This window comes from Aptenodytes patagonicus, chromosome 3 (genome assembly GCF_965638725.1).
Source record: "Aptenodytes patagonicus chromosome 3, bAptPat1.pri.cur, whole genome shotgun sequence".
In the NCBI taxonomy this organism is placed as follows: domain Eukaryota; kingdom Metazoa; phylum Chordata; class Aves; order Sphenisciformes; family Spheniscidae; genus Aptenodytes; species Aptenodytes patagonicus.
In genome coordinates this window covers 110,322,654-110,341,452 of record NC_134951.1, presented here as the reverse complement: position 1 = coordinate 110,341,452, position 18,799 = coordinate 110,322,654, and the positions used below count along the sequence as shown (strand labels likewise).

Genomic DNA, 18,799 nt, shown 5'->3' with positions numbered 1-18,799 from the left:
CTGAGGTTAAACGTTTAGACGCTACAAACAACTGTTCTGCCTTGTACTATTCCCTTGACACTCGTTATTGATCACAGTTGAGCCAGGATACTGGATTACATGAACCTTTAATCTGAGCCAGTTTATTATTTACTCACCCTCACATGGCAGAGCTGTTCTGAAAAAAACCTGTAAATTCTTACTCAGAAAACTGGACTTTACACATACCAAAAACACTCCATGGCAAAGTCAGTTGCCAAAAGTGGTTTAAAGAAACAAGTTCCAGCACAAATCTGTACAAACCAGATTCTGCGGTTGAGGCAGACAGATTTCTAGAATCTAGGTCCTCTGCAGGAGCACAGGCAATATTATTGCTCTACAATGCACAAGATTTTGATTCGGAATCCTTTTCTTCTGTAGAACATGATGTTCTAAATTACAAACTAACAGAAAAGTACCAATACAGCTAATGGAAAAAGTGACAACAGGATTTAGTTAAGTATCACTTTTAGAGTAACGGTTGCATTAGTTACGGTTCTAGTAATGCTCCGATTGTGCTATGTGTGGCATCAAACAACTCTGCCACGCTACTGAATGCACCCAGCTAACCTCCCATGCTCCTCCTGATCCCTCCTGCTTCGCCCTTTGCTAGCATTTCTCACTTCCCCACTTCCACTTGCAGATGAAAGCCAGCACGCCTCGCCTACGACAACCGCGCAGGCTTAGGAGCCGGCTCCCGGGCAGCCTGCCACACTTCCCCGGCAGGGGCTCAGAAAGCTTCCAGCCCCTCTGCTACCCACTGCGCTGGCAGCACCGTGACAACTGTAGAATCATAGAACCATTGAGGTTGGAAAAGACCTCTAAGATCATCGAGTCCAACCGTCAACCCAACACCACCACCCACTAAACCATGTCCCTAAGTGCCTCATCTACATGTCTTTTAAATACCTCCAGGGATGGTGACTCAACCACTTCCCTGGGCAGCCTGTTCCAATGCTTAACCACTCTTTCAGTAAAGAAATTTTTCCTCACGTACCCCCAGAGCTCACATAATCCTTACATCCTGCTGCCCTCAGCCCTGCCCCAGCTGACAGCTGCAGAGAAATCCATATTCTCCATTAATTCTCCATTAATTTCGGGTGGAAGCCAGCCCAGCTTTGTCAGCCGCTCGGTTCACCACCTAACCCGAGAGCGCCCAACCAGCCAGTCAGCCCGGCCGCACGCCCGCTGGCGCCAGGGGCTCCCCCGAGGCCTGTACCGCTTCCTGCCCAACCCAGCCCCCGGAGCCCGCAGCCAAGGGGCGCTGAGCACCGGGGGCGAACGACACCTTTTTTAAGGCTAAAGCCAAGGGCGAAGAGGCGGGGGCACCGCAGCAGCGGCCCCCTCCGTCCCCGCGGCCGGCGGGACCGGCCTGGCCCACCGCGGCCACCGGGCCCGCCGCTCGCGGGCTCTCCCGCTCGCGTGACGCCGCCGCGCAGGCGCGCGGGGAAAAGGGCTTTTTTCCCCATCATGGCGACGGCGTTGCCCGGCTTCCCCAGCGCGCATGCGCAAGGGCCGTTGTTGTTCCCCCTTCCCCCGTTCCATCATGGCGGCAGTCGCGCCGTGTTTCTCAGGACGCATGCGCCTCCCGGGAGCGCCGCGCCGGTGGCGCACGCGCGCTGCGAGCCCGGCCGTTCGCCAGCGTGAGGGGCCGGTGGCTGCTAAACCGAGTTCCGGCTAAGCCCGCTAGGGCGCCTCTTTCACGGGACGGCCGGGTGCCGGCGTCCGGCTTGGCTGGGTTAGCTTGGAGCGGCCGGAGGCTCGTGGGGTCTCCCCGCAGCGAGGTCGCCCTCCCCCCCCCCCCCCAGGCTCAAAGAGGGCCGGTGCCCGCTGCCCGGGCGGGGAGGCGGTGAGGCGCCGTTAGTGCGGGCGTGACGGCCCGTCCGCGGCGCCATGGACAGCTTCCTGGAGGAGGCGGCGGCGAAGAGCCCCGCCGCGCAGGCGGGGAGCGCCCTGCTGCCGGCCCTGCACCTGCCCTTCCTGCCGCCGCACCTCTACCAACCGGGTAAGGGCGGAGCTGCCCGGCGGCGGGCGCGGCCCCGACCCCGACGGCTCCCGCTCGTCCCCGGCCTCCCGCCGCGGCTCGCCGTGCTCCCCCGCCCCCCCACCCCGGCTCCCGGCCCTAGGGGAGGAAAGCCGCCCTCTGCCCCCGCTGTGCCCGGCGCCGGTGAGGCCGGCCTGCCCCTTCCCGTCGCGGTTCGCCGTCGCTCTCCCGCCGAGGAGGCGGTCGGGGTTCCCGGTGCCCCTCCGCTGCGGCCTGCCTGCCTGGCGGCCTGCCAGGCGCTTGCAGGCGGCGTGTACGCTACTCGTAAAATGAGGTCTGGTGAGGTGACTGATAACAAAAGCATTGCAGATGCAGGTGACCGCAAAACCTCTGGAGAAGTTTTTGTTTCAAAATAGCTTTGTAGTGAAACGTTTCACACCAACGCTGTCCACGTCGGATGGCTTCTAACTTGCATAGTAGGACTTAACCTACAGTAGCCTGGTCCTTGGTATATTTAATCTTGTGGTGCTCACTGTGGGTTTTATTTTCTTAATACTTGGAACCTTTGAGGTTAGAGGTAGGTGTGAAAACTAGACCTATAGGTAGGTTGGTTAGAGGTAATTTTGTAGAATGCACTGTAATAAAACTGCTTCAAGCCAGTGTTTGAGTTACTCCTTTGCCTACAGTGTCCAGGTAGGAGGTGGTTTGGTGAGCTCTGCATGTTCTTCACAGAAGGCTCTTGTGACTTGAGCGTTGTTGTAGGGGCATGTTTGACTGTGGCATACAACTAGTACGTAGCCATGATTTTTAAACAAGTGTGGAAATGAGGATTTGGTTTTGTGCTATACCAGGAATTGAACTATTGCCCATGTAAAAAGGGTAAGTGGCCTCCTTCCAGTCTTGTGCTCACAAGAGATTAATTCCCTACGTGTGTCTTTGTTTTTAGTGGGAATTGCTTAGCCTTTGGTACTGGAATGGTCTGCTTGTATGTGTGTATGCAAATCTTCAGCACAGTGGGAGTCACAAATTTAGATGATGATTAGTGAGGGAAGAGAGTGGTCCCCAAAATATAACAAAATGTACTGTGAAGTTATCAAAGCACCATGGTCTTCTAATTCTGGTAGGGCAGTAGTGTGTGATAATTGGCTCTTTGCTGTTTTAAGTGTCAGCAGCTGTGTGCTGCTTGTGGAAAATGCCATTTCATATTATATTTACAGCTTTTGCCATGTCTGGCTTCCCTGCAGACTAGTAGGTGTGTTTAACTTCAAAACCATGTAGCTTAAGATCACTTTCTGTAGTGTCTGAGAAAAATCATGTAAGAGAGATACTGAAATGGTAGGCATGTTGTTATCTGAGTAAGGGCTGTGACAGTTGTGGGCTTGGTTGATTTTTTTGTTTGTTTGTTTAGCATCTTCCCATGAACACAAATTAAACTTCAAGAAGAGCAAGGAAGTGTGTTTAAGTTACATTCAGGATGCCATGCTACAAAAGCAGTGGAAAAGGGCTGCAGAGTTTCTGACCTTCTATGCTGAGTCACTAGAGAAAGACTTTTCTACACAATACATGGGTCCGTCAGAGGTAAGCCAGTGTCCCTTATCAGAGTTCTTTTGCAGTTGAAAAAATAATTGCAAGAAGCATCTGTAATACCTCAGGACCAACATTTGTCTTAATTAACTAATCATAGGCTCGATTTTTTTTAAATAAAAAAAAAAGTATCAGAGGTTAAGACCTGAAAAGTCAGGCAACTTTCATAAACTGAACTAGTTTCTTAAAAAAAAAAAAAAGACATTGAAGTTTCCAAGAACAAATAAGCAACTATTCAGGTGCTGATGTAGAAACTCCTGGATGGCAGTCTGCAGAAAGTATACCAGACCTCATTGGTAGTGCTCAAGGCAGCATGCTGTCCAATTACTCACCAAAAGTCTGCCTCCGCACAGACATGCATCTGCTGTGAGTTCAACCAATCTTGCTGGAGCTTGAATTCTGCTGATACCTCACTTTCAGGGGTGCTGAGAATCTACTGTGCTGTCTGATGTTTTTCCTGACAGAGTGCTCAGTGCTCCTGAAAAGTTCTCTGGGCTTGCAGGCTGTTTTTGTGGGTTTTTTTTTGTTTTGCTAATGTAGTCTTCTAAAATGGAAAAGCAGTAAATGTGTTTGCCACTGGTATGCCATCAGTCAGAATCTGTTTGAAAGTCAGTGGCTTATTTAGGTCTTTACCTGCTCCTCCAGTACTTACAAAACTCCCTGCAGGTACTGAGATAGAAGCAGGAGGAAAGGGATCAGAGTTGTTAAATAAATGAAGTAGAGTGCTTGAATATGGTTAGCCTACTGGAATATTTGGTTACATTGTGTAGGCAGACCTTGAAAACAAGTGAATGTGGATGGGAAGCTACATCTAATTGGAAGTAATCTTTATTACTAAGTTCAAAAAACTATGTGTACCTTGTGCCTCAGTGGGAATGTATCACAGGAAAACATAAGTTTTCAGTAACTTTGAAACATCCTGTTTTCAGTAACAGGAGGTGAAACCTTCTGACAAATGTAGTTTTCATAAGCTTTGCCGGAGTGCTGCATTTATAATGAGCAGTTGTGAAGCACCCACTGAATGATTGTGAAAATCCTACTAGATGAATATGTAGGTAACTATAGCAGTAGACAACACTTAGTATTAATTTTCTATTTGCAATTCCAATGTACATTTTATTCATATGTTACAGTAACTACAAGTTTGATAAGACTGTATATAACGGTGACTGTTCCCATTTTTTGTACTGAAGTTATTTTTTAATCTCTTTCCCTCCATTGATAGATGATTTGGAGAATAGGAACTGAAGTTCTGTGCCATCATTCCCATAGCAGCATGAAAGAGTTCAACTCTTTCACAGAACAGATGAAAACTTTAGGAGTAAAAAGGTATTTGAAGGTGAGTGTACTTAATGCAGTTTTGATGATTTTCTACATGTTTACCTGAACACTTACACGAGTATTAGTTTCTGAATATCTCTCTTGAAGTGTATTACTGACAATAGTGTCAAAAAAGATAGTACGTCTGAGTTACCAATTGCATGATAATTTAAGGGTTATTCTATACCTAACCGTATCTCATTTGGTCTATATATTTGATCAGATGCGTATTGTCAGTCCTTAGAAATGCTTAGATCCTTTAATTTTTTAATTTGAAACAGTTAAATTCTTTTTCATGCATGCCCCAGCAACATCTAATTACGTGTTAACACCTGTCAAGTTTTATTTCCAGTCCTTAACTTGGCCACTGTGCTCCTGACTAAACAGTTACACTTAAATTTTGCCATTGTTATCCACTTACTTTTCGAGTAGCTAATCTGTATATAAAACAGTGGGCCTTACACTGTGGGCCCCTGTGTCACCCAGCTATAGTTTTTTTCCTGTGGTGGCTCGTTCAAATCTATATTGTTTTGGTTTCCTTGACCGTTTCTCACTTGTGACGATGCTTCTGTCTTTCATTCTGTTGTATTTGTTCAAGGTCTTCAACGGAAGTTCTATACAAGAGCTTACTAGAGCTAACTGAAGGTTAGACTTTTATCTAGTGCCTAGTCAGCATGATAGGGTGGTAGGACATCCCTCTTTCAGGTGTTCTGCAGTTGGGTAGCCAAATGAAAGATCGGCAAATGTAACCCAAATGGATTTCCTCAGATCTTCTTAAATAGGTACAGCACTTGTTAATGACAAGCAGGTTTTTGAGACAACTGCTTTCTGCTGCCTTGATAAGTACCACTGTGTGTCTACCACCTGATGGGACGGTCCACTGTGGGACTTTCTGCCCCACAGACTTCAAGAGCTTCAGCCCTTTCCCTTTCCAGGGATACGTCTTTGTACATCAGATATGCTTTTGATTACTAATGTTTCTCCGGCATCTTCAGACAGAAAAAATTACTTAGGTTCTTGGCTCATCTCCCTGCCCTCAGTGACACTTGTTTTCTCCCATCCTTGCATTTTTCTTCAAAATTCCTTGTAAAGATACTGTTTGGATAAAAGGATTTGTGTAAAATGCTCTTCTAATTATAATACTTTACTAACCACATTTACAATATTTTTATATGCATGTCAGAAATGAGTCTCTTCTTTCCCTGCACATCTGTGTAGAACGCTGCTGTATTGCTGAGATTCTGTTTATTTATGATGTGAAATGCTGTGGTATGGACTGTTTGAATTGCAGGTTTGTTTAGAGCATGCCTTTCATCTCCTTTGTAATGGACTAATAGATGAAGCTTACCAAAACCTGTCCCTGGCAGAAAGCTGGAGGTTTGGAGAACAAACAGCCATTCAGGATAAAGAAATGAAACTGATTCAGGCTTACAGGGGACTGTTGGACTACTACAGCTGGTCTAAGCAGAAGACCATCCTGTTAGAGCATGGTAAGTCCTAGTGTTGTTTTTGTATTGAGCTGTAAACTTCAACTTGCTTGCTTGGGCAGACACCATGGTTTGCAATGACAGATTTTCCACGTGGGCTGCTCTTCTGCCTTGATCTGCGTATGGAGATGGGGAAGGAAAATACTACGCTTCAAAATTTGATGGTATGGATGGTACATAATTCTATATCAGCAATGATGGTGGTGCCAAAATGGCATGCTGACCTGCATTTTTTCTGAAGTGTCCTGAAATGCTATTCTGAAACTTCCCCCCCGCCCCCAAATCACACTTCTTATATCCAGCCAGCATCACCTTAAATAATGATCAAAGGAACGTATTCACTTATAGCAGTGGCTTAATAGGTGCATAAGTGCTTGACAGCTGCTAGAATTTTGAATGCTAGCAAAAGCACCCAAAACTTGTGTTTGAATTTCAGTTTCTTTAAAGACATGTAAGTTGCTACTTGTGTGTGGCATCTAATTCTGCATATACCTGCTGGCTGTGTGTTATCAGTTACCTTGGATCTCTACTTGCTTCTGTGAAAACTAAGTATTGAATTTGGTTTATGGACCTTGTGCTGGTAGCATCTTGTCTTGAAATACTACCTGTGTAGTTGTACTACCCCATGAGTTGAAATTGGGTGATAATAGAAGGGCAGTGAAAATTTCTTGTTTCAGTACTGAAGAAACAGGCCTCTCTTCTTAAAAGCTCTCTGACTGGAGTCCTTGCTTAGCAAAATGTGATCATCTCTTAGGTGCACTACTTCAAGATCCCTTTTGATTAGCAGAGCTAACTTTGTGGCTTTCTTTCATGTTTTGGTAGGTCAGGATGGATTTGAAGACTTGTCTGTTGAACAGGAAATGCACAGTTGCTTTCGGAAGGCAGCAGTGAACTTAAAGGAGATTATTAAAATACCTGGAGTCTGGGATCTTTTTGTGAAATGCTATGTGGATGTAAGGGCATGTTTTACAGATATTTTCCTTTTGTGTTTCCCTGTCTAATTTTCATGAAGGTGTCTGTCTGGAGCTTTTTTATATGTGTGTGGGTGACAACAAAGTATTTTAAAAGCAACACATCTGTACATGTATCTCACTGGCTTTGATTTAGAGCGCAGTTTACTCCTGGTAGAACTGCAGAGCCTGCACAGAGCACAAAAAGGACTTTATCTGTGCATTGCCAAGAAAAAGAAATAGACAAACAGCTTGCGTGTTTTGTTTTCATGGTGTTAGTACAGAAATTGGAGCACAGCTGCTTTGTTTAAATTCCTGAAAGCAAGTTCTCTCTCTTTGGCAGAGCAGTGTTTTTCTGGATACACTAAATGTTAAAGACATCAAACATGCAGTCCCTCTGTTTTGTTTTTTAAATATCTGCTTAGAATTTGTAATTAAGAAATAAAGTTAATCTTAAAATCTCTTTTAAATTATTTACTTTTTGTAAATGTTGATCTGCTTAGAGAAGTCAGAGCTTATGTTACGGAATTTTCCTTGGTGCTGACAGCTGCCAAGTTCTCTCACTGAGTTCTCTCTTTAAAGACATGGCAGGCTGCTTCAGTGTCTCTTTCCAGTGAGCAAGTGCTGGTAATTCTTTGACAATTGAATAAGTGTTAAAGGAATTTTCTCCTGTAGCGGCTTCTATGTGTGAATTTTTGTCTATCTGTGATAAGAGAGTAGCCAGTAAAATGAAAATATGCTAGTGTTAGTCTTATCTAATATGCTGCACTCTTAGATACAGACTGTGCTATTGGATAGTTCTGCGGGAGCCCAAAATTAGTTGTAAGAGTTTGATTGCTAATATGTGGCAAACTAATGACAGACTTAACTTCTCTTAGTTGTTGGAGTTCTATGGGGACCATAATGAAGCCCGCCAAGTATTAAATGAATATGCCTACAACTCAAAGTTTCCTGCTAATCCCAACGCTCATGTTTACCTCTATCAGTTCCTGAAGAGACATGGTGAATCAAAGAAATCACTCATATCTGCACTGAAGGTATCTATTATATAGTGGATTCAGTCTGTCGTCATTCATGTTGCACGGTGGTCTGACAGTTTGGTTCAGTTGAACTCCTGTTAGGTTATTTACCCTATTGTATTCTTTGTGGAAAGCAGAGGGTTAGAGGAGAGTTAGTGGGAGGGATGCTAATGGGTGGAGCAAACAGTATCCTTTACTGTCTTTGAATGCAAGTCTTTGTTTTGCCTTTAACTGATATATTGTATAACTTCTTTAAGTCAGTAAACAAGCTCAGAGAACATATTTATGTGGTTCCAGAAGTCTGTATCAGCAGTCTTGTACATAACATGCATTGATTTCTGTTACAGTTTGATCTTTACAATATTGAAGAAATTATTAGAAGCTTGTGCTTGCACATATTGATCTCATCTAGCAATTAGTTTCTCTGCTTGTTTTCAACGAACTGTGCATTTAAGCTAAAATGGAAGTTAATTTCTGCTGGCTGTTGGCAGACAAGGCCTTGCTGTATTAAGCTTTTGTATAGTTGCTTTTAAATTCCTGCTTTCCTTGCCCTTGCTCGTTGATCTTGGTAGCTTCTTGCAAACAATGTTTTGCAATCTGTTTTGCCACTTGATGGCACTAATGTGCCTTTGTTAGGGCAGATGTTTTAAAACAGCAGCTTCGTAAAGTTTAGAATTTTATACTGTAGCATATATATATAAAATTACACCTTCTCAGTGCTTTTTAGCAGTGGCTCTATACACTAGTCTCTTACAAGATAGTGACAAATCAAAGAACCGGTCTGACAGGTCCAGAAACTGTGGTCCAATGCACGGAGCAGCAGACAGGGGAGCTAGAACTGGCCTAGGAAGGAAATGATGTTGCCTTCTAAAAAGACGACACTGGATATGGAGCAAATGCTCCTTGAGAATGTTGATTTGTCACATGCAGTGTTTTTTCAGCAGCCATCAAGGTATTTCATCCATTGTGTCACAGAGTAGTGTCACAGATGTGCAAAATGGCCCTAGATATTCATTCTTTATATCAAGGTGCTAAGGTACCAAATTACTTAATTTTCCTAACTAAACCACCCAAAACTCTGAAGCCTGTGCTTCTCTTGATCAGGTAGAAGTCTTAAAAAAGTTTTCACATTCACATTAAAATAATGTATCTGGGTTTTTTTGGTTTTGTTTTTATTTTTTTTTTCAGATTTTGCATGATATTGTTCCTTCTCATGAACTAATGATAGATTTTAATACAATGCTTCAAAAATCAAGTAAGTCTTTAAATATCTTTGCTCTTTTCCTTTATGTTAATCTAGAATAATATTCTGAAATTATTCTGCTGCTTTCTTTCTGCTTTTTGAAGTAGTTATGTTAAGGGGAAAGAAAAAAACCAACCCAACTTTCCGATCACAGGAACCTTTAAGTTGGATGTGTGAGCAGGTATTTGCAAACTTGTGTAAACAAATGCCTTTCTCATTTTAAAGGCTGATCAAAGCAAACTGTTGTAAGGCACAGCCAGGATCTCAAAAATAACTCTTACAAATTTTTTTTTTTTGAGGTACCCTACTCTGAATGCCAGGGTCTCTATTCCCTTTCTGCGGTCTCCAATTTATTTATTTATTTTTTCTTTCTCTGCTGGGGGAATTGAGGTGGATCTATGCCGTAGTTCATTGTTACCGATCAAAGAACAAAATCTTCCTCCTCTTCAAGCTGGTAGAAAAGTCTTCCAGTCTGGAGACTGTTTTTCCATGCTGATCAATTGCATTCCAAGCTGTGTGTCATCTTGCAACCTGGTATGTTCCAGCAAGGTAGCAGACCGGTGAAATGTTCTTGATCAAGGTTGTTCTCTCTTCTGCTTTTCCTTTTTGGGAGGGGAGAAAACCAACCTCGTGGCTGAAACCTCCTCTTTTCTGTTTATGCATGACATATGTGCTAACTTTTTGTAGCTATTGAGGACAATCTCATTTTTTAAGCCATTTATACTGATAACGTAACTTTTTCTGCATTTACCTGCTGTGATAGGTCAAGTGTTAAGAACTCTGCTGCTACAGAACTGCTGATGTGAAATGTCTGGTTTATTCCTATCAGTCCCAGATTTGATTTGGGGGTTTTTTTTGGTGGCACCTCAGGATTTGAAGTGTTCCAGAGGCACTGTGTTCCCTGCCCATGGGAAGAACATGTTGAACGGCGGTGCCCGTTGGAAGCACCGATTAGTGAGCTTCGGAAACAGCAGCTATTGTAAGCGAGGCGGTGTGGGGGATAAGTGAGCGGTCCTACGTGTGCCTCTTGAGTCAGCAGCTTGTGAGCAGGATGGGAGTAGGGACAGTGTCTGTGGTATGAGTTGTGTTCTAGACCCAGGAAGTAGTCCTAACTTTATCTCTTGGAAGAGGCAGGAGGCAGTGGGGGGAACCCTCAGTAATAGGGAAAGCAGTGGCATTTGGGGAGGCAGGATGGAGAACTCTTTCACTTGTTGCTTACTAATGAGTTCAGCCTGATCTAAGTAATTTGTTAATCAGCCTAATCTTTTTCCAGAGAAAAGAAAAAAACGTCGGCTGGGGCTAGAAGTTATTTTTGCAGCCTTGGATTATGCTGGCTGGAAGGAAAATGTAAAAGCATGGAGCTGTTTGGCAAGACAGGTGAAACAAATTGTAATGTGAGTATCTCTGATACAATGTGCTGAAAACAAATGTGTCAAGTCTCCACCTTTGGGCAATGGACACAGTGACACTGTGTAGCCTTTGTCTTCCTCTCTGGTGAATGGAGTTGTCATCTGGCCTACCCCGAGTTCTGTGGCAGTGCTTGGCTGCAGCGTGCTTTCATTGGGAGGAAAGAAGAAATTATTATTGAGGGGAAACCCAAATTTCCAGTATTATCATTGCCTGAAAAAAGTTGTTGGGTTTTTTTTACCAGGTTACATGCTTATGCAGAAAGAGTTATTCAGATGTTCGGGTAGCATTTGCTGCCCATCACTAATCTCCCTCTTTTGTGGGGTGGGGAAACCAAGTTGTTGGGTCTTCTGCTCTGTTACTACATGTGCATTACTTGAAGCTGGTTTGAGAATTGCTGGGCTGCAATAGGGGCGTGACCGGTACTGTACAGACCGGTGTGTGGTGGGATGGCAGTAGCTGTTACAGAATATAGCCAGTGTATTCTTAAAAGCTGAGGCAACATGCCTGGGGGTTGATGTGTCCTCGCCAACGCTGACAGACATGGCCTCTGATTTCAGAAGGAGCCACCTCAGGCAATCTGTGTCCAGAAGGCCTCTAATGTCTAGACTTTATTTTACCCAACAAAGAGGATGTTGTTTGTTAAGCCCTATATATTTACAGTAAATTAATTCAGTACTTAATTTGACCCATTTTGCTGTTTTATTGCCACCTCCACCTACACAGCATCTGCTGTTAAGGTCCAGAAGCTGGTGGATTAAAGCTAGGAGTGTTGTTGCATAGAGTTAGTAAAAATGGTATGATACTCTAACTTTGCCTGCATTTTTGTATTTGAAGACACAACTTCAGAGTATCTTGAAATACACTGAGCATCTTGGTTGTTTTATGGGAATATCGCTTCCCTGTTGTAGGTAGTTTCTATTTCTGAAATGCTTGGTTTAAGGTCTTTATTGCATAAGTTATTGGGATAAGTATTTGGGATAAGTTAGTCTTTCAGTATGCATAGAGTAACAAACCTTTTCTAAAAACAACCAACCCCCTTCATGCTACTAATTTGTTGACAAACTTGAAGAAACTCTTATTACTATTGACAAACTGGCACACAAGTCAAAGGCTTGCTTCATTTCACACCATAATCTGTTATTGCCAAGTCTAAATAAGACTGCTAGAGTTCACCTCCTGCCTCACTAGTGTTGCCAGGGATTAAAAAAAAAGGTTATTTCTGTTTAGATTAGTGTTTCAGTCTGCAGTGTAAGGTCAGTGTGTCTAGGCTAGCAATTTGAGACTTGTAGCAAGCTGATTATAAAATTCAGTGCCTCCTAATCATCTTTCCTTCCCAATTTAAGCTTTTCTGTAACTTGTTTTACCTTTTTCCAGCTCTGAGAAGCATCTTGACTGGATCAAGCAAGAGTGGAACTCCAGAAAGGACTGGTGGCCAGCCTTCCATTTTAGCCGTTACTTGGCAAAAAGGAACTGGCAGAAAAATGAAAGCCTTTCATATGAAAAAGCTCTGGTGGCTGGAATCTTACTGGGAAAGGGTAATACTAAATGTTCTTTCCTTTTCACTACATAGAACAGAAATAATGTCTGGTTCTAGCCCTAATGAGACAGGATGCAGCTGATCTACTCCCTGGAAGAAATGCAGTTTCTTTCTTCTAGGAAGGATTGCTGTCTTTGAAGCTGAACACGAGAAAAAAGTGTTTAAATTGGTTTGATATTTGACAGTGAGGCGTATTTTGCATAACTTGTCTTGTCCTGGTTTAGAGTTCTGATTTATCTGGCCTTGTTGAGAGTCAAAATACTATTTAACTTGTTGTTTAATCTTCAAACCACAATTTCAAAAATGCACAACATGCTTCTGAGTGAATGTTGTGAGGACTGCGGAGAGTTTGCTTGCTGAATGCCAGTATCTCGGCAAATGCTGGATATCAGCTGGTCCTTAAGGACCATGGGGGTGTTGTAATGCAGGGAAGAGGAGTGGGGGGGGCGGGTCTTGAGTGAAAACCATCAGTAGTTTGTTAAGAAGGTGAAGATCATGACCTCTTTAGTGGCATTCTTTGCTGCCAAAACCAAGTGGAGTATCAGGCCAAGAAGCAGCTGCTAAATTGGGAATGAGAATATGGTGTGGAGACCATGGCTCGTATACCGGTTTGGACTTTTGGTTGATAGGCAACTTGTTTGCTGTCAGCTTTTCTATAACTTTATCTCCTGGACATCATAAAACAATTTCTCATATTGAAAGTCTTTTTTTTTTTTTTGCTTTCAATAGTATGTTATCAGATGTCTCTCAGCTTTTATTTCTAGATGGCTAATAAAATTGTTCCTGCTCTAATTTTCTTTAATGAAGTTTCTGTGCTTATTGGTGTCAACATGAGTCTCTATTTTCCTTATCCAACACAATAAGTTAATGTATGAAATCAATGCTTCTTTACACTCTTGAAATTTTACTTTCTAATCTATTTGAAAAGTAAAAACAAAAGAGAAAAAATATTTTGCAAGACACAGCATAGTTATATACATGTAGAATGTGCTATGGATCAAATGAGGATGACTATTTGATGCTGCAGTTATGTCCCTAATGTGCATGTCTTCGATTATTTTATTACCTTTCATAACATGCAAACATCTAAGAAAGTTTTCAGTAGTTTAAACAGTGAAAGCATTTTGTGTTTGCTTGTATCATGGTATAACTTACAATGCTTTTTCTTTTTTTTTTTTTTTTTTTTTTGCTTAGATTGCAAGTACTTTAAGTATGTGTCACACCAAGGCTGCAAAGCTCAAGTGAAAAGGTTTCGGATACTGAAGAAATTTGTGAATAAGCACAATCCTGTCTACCTGAGAATATCTGGTGTTTCAGATTCCTCTGTACAACCTTGATTAGAAGGTGTCCTTAAGGTTCTTGCTGTATTTTTTCCTCTCTATGAAAGTGACTTCTGTATTGGTGCTATTCTAAAACTTCTAGGCAGACCTTATTGACTCAGTACTAGACTTTTTAAATATATTTCTGTAAAAATGCTTTGGTTTGTATTATTTTATAATAAAATGAATATAAATCAACTGATAAGGTTGAGGAATTTCTTTAATATTAGTCCCATATTTCTCTGTGAAATGCAAACAGCATTGATTTCAAATACATCTTGAAAAATATTTAGTGTTGTTATTATTTAGTGTGGAATTTCTGTGTCAATAGTATTGTAGGGTTGATCCTCCTTACGTTTAGATGCATAGATGGTGATTTAAATGACTGCTGGAATGTAGTTCAAAATCCATTCAGGACTAACAGTGGCATTTGTAATAGGTGTAGTGTCTTAACCGAGGAACAGTACATGATGTAGTGTGAAAATGCATTCTCAACCTCTAAAGGTTACATAGCTTGCTGCTTATAACTGATCATTTCCTGAAACGTATGGAAAATGGAGAGGCATGTGTCACATTTTTTTGCATTGTATACTGAGAAGAATTATAGGTTGTGAAGATCTACTGCAGCTTGTTCAAATAGATGATGCACTTCAACATATCCAAAGGCAGTTTTCCCACGTCATACTTACGGGTTGTGCGTCCAGTTCAGGGATTGCATTCACATCATTGGTAGGAGAGAGTGAAAGGTTGCTGTAGCTGCATGGCTACAGAGGAAAGCTAGTGTTCCAGTGCTTTGAAAGAGCAAAGGCGCAGAACTACTGAAAACTTCTCTGCCTGGTGGAAAAGACTTTCTAGAATCTTTTTCCTGGTTTCGGCAGGGATAGAGTTAATTTCCTTCCTAGTAGCTGGTACAGTGCTGTGTTGTGGATTTAGGACGAGAACAAAGTTGATAACACACCGATGTTTTAGTTGTTGCTAGGTAATGCTTGCACTAGCCAAGGACTTTTTAGTTTCCCATGCTCTACCAACTGAGAAGGCTGGAGGTGCACAAGAAGCTGGGAGGGGGCACAGCCAGGACAGCTGACCCAAACTGGCCAGAGGGACATTCCATACCATGTGACGTCATGCTCAGTACATAAACTGGGGAAAGCTGGCGGGGGGGGCCGCTGCTCGGGGACTGGCTGGGCATCGGTCGGCGGGTGGTGAGCAATTGCACTGTGCATCACTTGCTTTGTGTATTATTATTATTATCATATTATTATAATTTTATTTCAATTATTAAACTGTTTTTATCTCAACCCACAAGTTTTTCTCACTTGTGCTCTTCCAATTCTCTCCCCCATCCCACCGGGTGGGGGGGAGTGAGCGAGCAGCTGTGTGGTGCTCAGTTGCCGACTGAGGTTAAACCACGACAGGAGTCTTGCCTATGAGTTGAAATATGCACTGTTGCTGTGTTTGGAAAGAAACGTTAATGTGTTGTCACAAACTAGCATTCCAGTTTGCTTGAAAACAACAACCAAATGGTTTCCAAATACTACTTCTGTTTTAATGACAGGTCTGTAGAACGCTGGTGGATGAACTGCTTGAACTGCCTCTGGGAATGAAAGAAAGGTATCTTTAATAGCATAGTAGTATATGGATAAGTACAGCTGTGCTTTTAAAAGCTGAGTGTTTATCTGGGATTTTGGTCTGGGTTAACACAGGTCTTGATACGTGCCTTAAGACAATGTGTCTTAAACATTAAGTGAGCTACTTGCCATAACTGTACGTTCTATCAAAAAAAGCAATTATCTGTCATTCCAGGCCAGTGTGCTAGTTTAGTTCTGACTCCCTAAAAATGCTGCTGCCTCATTCTGTAGTAGTCTAGGTTTTTTTGTTGGAGGTCTTCAACTGAGTTTTGACTGTTTTAATTGTGAAGTTTCAAAACAGTCCTACCCTGCAACCCTCCTGTAATGTGTCCCGCAACCCCCCTTAGTCCGAAAGGTGATCCAGATTGTTGCTCCCAGTGACTCATCTTGATGGGTTTCACACCTGGACAACGGGGCTAAAGCTGTCCTGGGACAGGCCTGGGAGACAACCAGGTAGGGTGTCCCTTCCCTGGAGTCCTTAATTTGGCTTCCTGCCTGCCATTGTGTCCCTCTGCTCCTCTGGACTTGCAAAGATGGGCCTTTGATGGGCTGGTGACTCTCCTGTGATGGGCCTTGGAGCATCCCAGCAGGGTATTATTTGGGCTTCCCCCTTCCATTGTCTCTCTGTGCTCATTTGTGGGTGTGCAGAGGATCTTTTATCATATAACCTAACACAGAATAGTATAAAAATCGAATGCTAGAGCCCCTGCTGCTTGTTGAGAGCTCCCATATAATTTTCCTTCTGTCCCCTTAGCTGCCTGTGGGAGATGCGTATGCCTTGCAGCAGCTGAGAAACCATCTCTTTATTGAGGAAGAAATATGAAACAAAGCAGCAGAGATTGGGGTGAAGGTGAGAAGAACACGGTAAGGAGAATGAGAAGACAAATAGGAGCTTGATTGAGTAAAATCTGTTAATCCATTGTGCTCATAGCTTTCTCCTACGACCTTTGGAAGCAGGATTGCTACCAGGGATCATGTTCTCTCCTGGTGCTAGAACTACCCTACTGCAGACAGCAAGTAGAAGAGCAGCACAGTCCCAGCTTTCACATAACTATCTCAAGCATTGCTCTTTCATGTCCTGCAAGGAACTTGCTATTTCCTGATGCTGTAGTACTTACACCTGAGACAAACCTGCAGATCACAAGTTCTGAGGGGAATTTCCTGTGTAAGTTATTCTGTGCATATGTGTTTTCAAGCTTACGTGTTGTACTCTGAATATGGTAACTCCCAGTGGACTGGAATATTCTGCTTTGGCTCTGAATTCTGTGGCCTAGGTTTGGTTTTCTTATGACTTGACATCTTTATCCTGTCTGCAAAACTTCTGTGAGGTTTTTTCCTTCTGTGAAACAAATAGCACATCTCTTCTTCGCTGATCTCCTTTATGCAGAGGCCAAGAACTTGTTCAGGGAATCCACATCTTCTGGTCCACAGACCCAGTGTCTGTTGTCCTGTTATTCCACCTCTTGTTCTGGTATTTTTAATATTAAAACCTAACATAATGTTTGCACAAAATTGCAATTCACTTCAGCTCTACCCTCTGCTTTCCCTGTTCCATTCATGGTTTTGATGCTCCTGCTTGTGCTTTCCCGTTTTAAGAATGTGTTTACTAAAGTTCAAGAAAAGCAAGCTAATGAAGCGTCAGCTGCTTTTAAAGCATGTCAACCCCCTGTGTTTTGACCCCCTTCCTCTTCCCTACCACGTCCTCTGTATTCTGAGCAGTTGGCTCGTACTGGAAACCTGGGCAGGACTTGCCTTAGCTTTCAGAGCAGCGTAAGCATATTGTCAGCACTAAACAGGTGCATGTGTTACCACTGGAGTAGTCCCTGCAGAACCAGAAGGTCGATATGCCTTGTGCTGGTTTGAATTTACAGTTCTTCAGGGCTTTCTGTAGTTGGTGTTCTTATCTGCGATGGTAAATGGAAAGTTCTGCTAAGTCTTATCTTGTTGCATTTAAAGAATGGCTGGAGGTGGTATGTTGGCTGAAAGGGGGACGACACCAAACAAAAAACTGCCCACTGCAAGGAGTCCTTGGGTAACGTGAGCAGTAGGCTCTGCGGGAGGTTATGCGTATTGCCAAATGCGAGTAAAGCTCTTCTGGCTTTTCTGCCCTCATCAGAGAGCAGCAAGGAGTGTTCTTGCCTCCTGGTCCGAAGTATCCAGTAACTGGGAAGTGCGGTTCTCTACACAGGTAAGTGTTCTGAGTTTTTGTCTGCAAGTGGCGTTTCCCTAGGAAAGGGAGAGAAGCGCTCTACGTTCTCTTAACAGGAATGGCTTGAACCGGTGGATAATGTTAGTTACCCCAAAGAGCTCAGTAATGCTAAAGGAATTAAAAGCATAGGGAACTTGTAGGCTGTAGTTACGAATGAAGAGTATGCGAGTAACCTTACTTATTATCCTTGCTGTTCATTGTGCTTTCGAAATAAGTCAATTGCCCGGGGACACCAAAGTGTAATCCCTTAATTTCAGTGATTGTCTCCAAAGTATGAGAGCAATAACTGAGATAAGCTGATACTTCAGCAGATTTAAATACTTGGATTTCTACTGCTTTATCTCATGACAGTGCTGAATCTTGTGATTGGCGTGTTTCCAGTTCATTGAAGTCTAAGCAGAGACGGTATTATTGGCAGGCTGTTGGACAATCAAGGTGCCACGAGTTAGTCACAGCAAAACAGGTGATGGTTAAACACCCAGAGGTTTCTTAAAACAGTCATTTCCCAATAAAGACTCTGAGGTGACTTGTAATTGCAGAGTATTCTCAGCTGTTACGTTACACTGGTTATTGTATTGAGGAGCTAGGACTGGGAGCTTTGACTTCCCCCTGAGCCACATGCAGATAGACCCTGGCAGTAAATGGTAACGTGTGGGGAGAGGGGAGAGTTCTGGACAAGTGGAGGAGTCCCTATACATGAGATTCTCCCTTCAGTTTTCCTTTCCCCACTTTCTGCCTGTGTCCCATGGAGGGAAAGCAGTAAGTAGGAAGCTGCTATAAACAGCTCAAAGGGTATCTGTGCATTGGCTGTAGTCTCCTAGGATCTGTGGGGAGGAGAAATAGCTAATTGTGGTTTTTTTCTGAAACTTAATGTTTCAGAAGCAATAGAACAGATTGCAAAGCCTTGCTCTCTAGTAAGCTTTCCTGCACGGAAAGGTCTAGTGAGTGGGTGCATGCTAAAGCCTCTTCCTAACAGCATCAGACTGTTAGGCTGGTCGCTCCTGCGGCTGCAAGGGAAAGCACGACTTACCCCTCTTCGTTGGATCACTTAGGCTCTTGGTGGGCTGCTGTTCTCTAACTCGTGCCTCGTG

General features: G+C 43.1%; 1 protein-coding gene across 1 annotated transcript; it reads left to right on the top strand.

The window, feature by feature from the left end:
- Positions 1–1,869: 1,869 nt before the first annotated feature.
- On the top strand, positions 1,870–14,069 carry TAF1A (TATA-box binding protein associated factor, RNA polymerase I subunit A). The gene is made up of 10 exons (XM_076334618.1): positions 1,870–2,023; positions 3,411–3,580; positions 4,812–4,925; positions 6,198–6,396; positions 7,216–7,346; positions 8,222–8,380; positions 9,551–9,617; positions 10,879–10,999; positions 12,390–12,550; positions 13,747–14,069. The coding sequence occupies exons 1-10, from the start codon at positions 1,912–1,914 to the stop codon at positions 13,887–13,889; spliced, it is 1,377 nt and encodes a 458-aa protein (XP_076190733.1). The 5' UTR covers positions 1,870–1,911; the 3' UTR covers positions 13,890–14,069.
- The last annotated feature ends 4,730 nt before the right edge of the window (positions 14,070–18,799 follow it).

Bases quoted from the DNA above. Each gene is read 5' to 3' on its own strand.
- TAF1A (XM_076334618.1), top strand. From the start codon at position 1,912: ATGGACAGCTTCCTGGAGGAGGCGGCGGCGAAGAGCCCCGCCGCGCAG. The intron at 2,024-3,410 runs GTAAGGGCGGAG...TTGTTTGTTTAG, and splicing joins GCCGCACCTCTACCAACCGG to CATCTTCCCATGAACACAAA. The intron at 11,000-12,389 runs GTGAGTATCTCT...ACCTTTTTCCAG, and splicing joins CAGGTGAAACAAATTGTAAT to CTCTGAGAAGCATCTTGACT.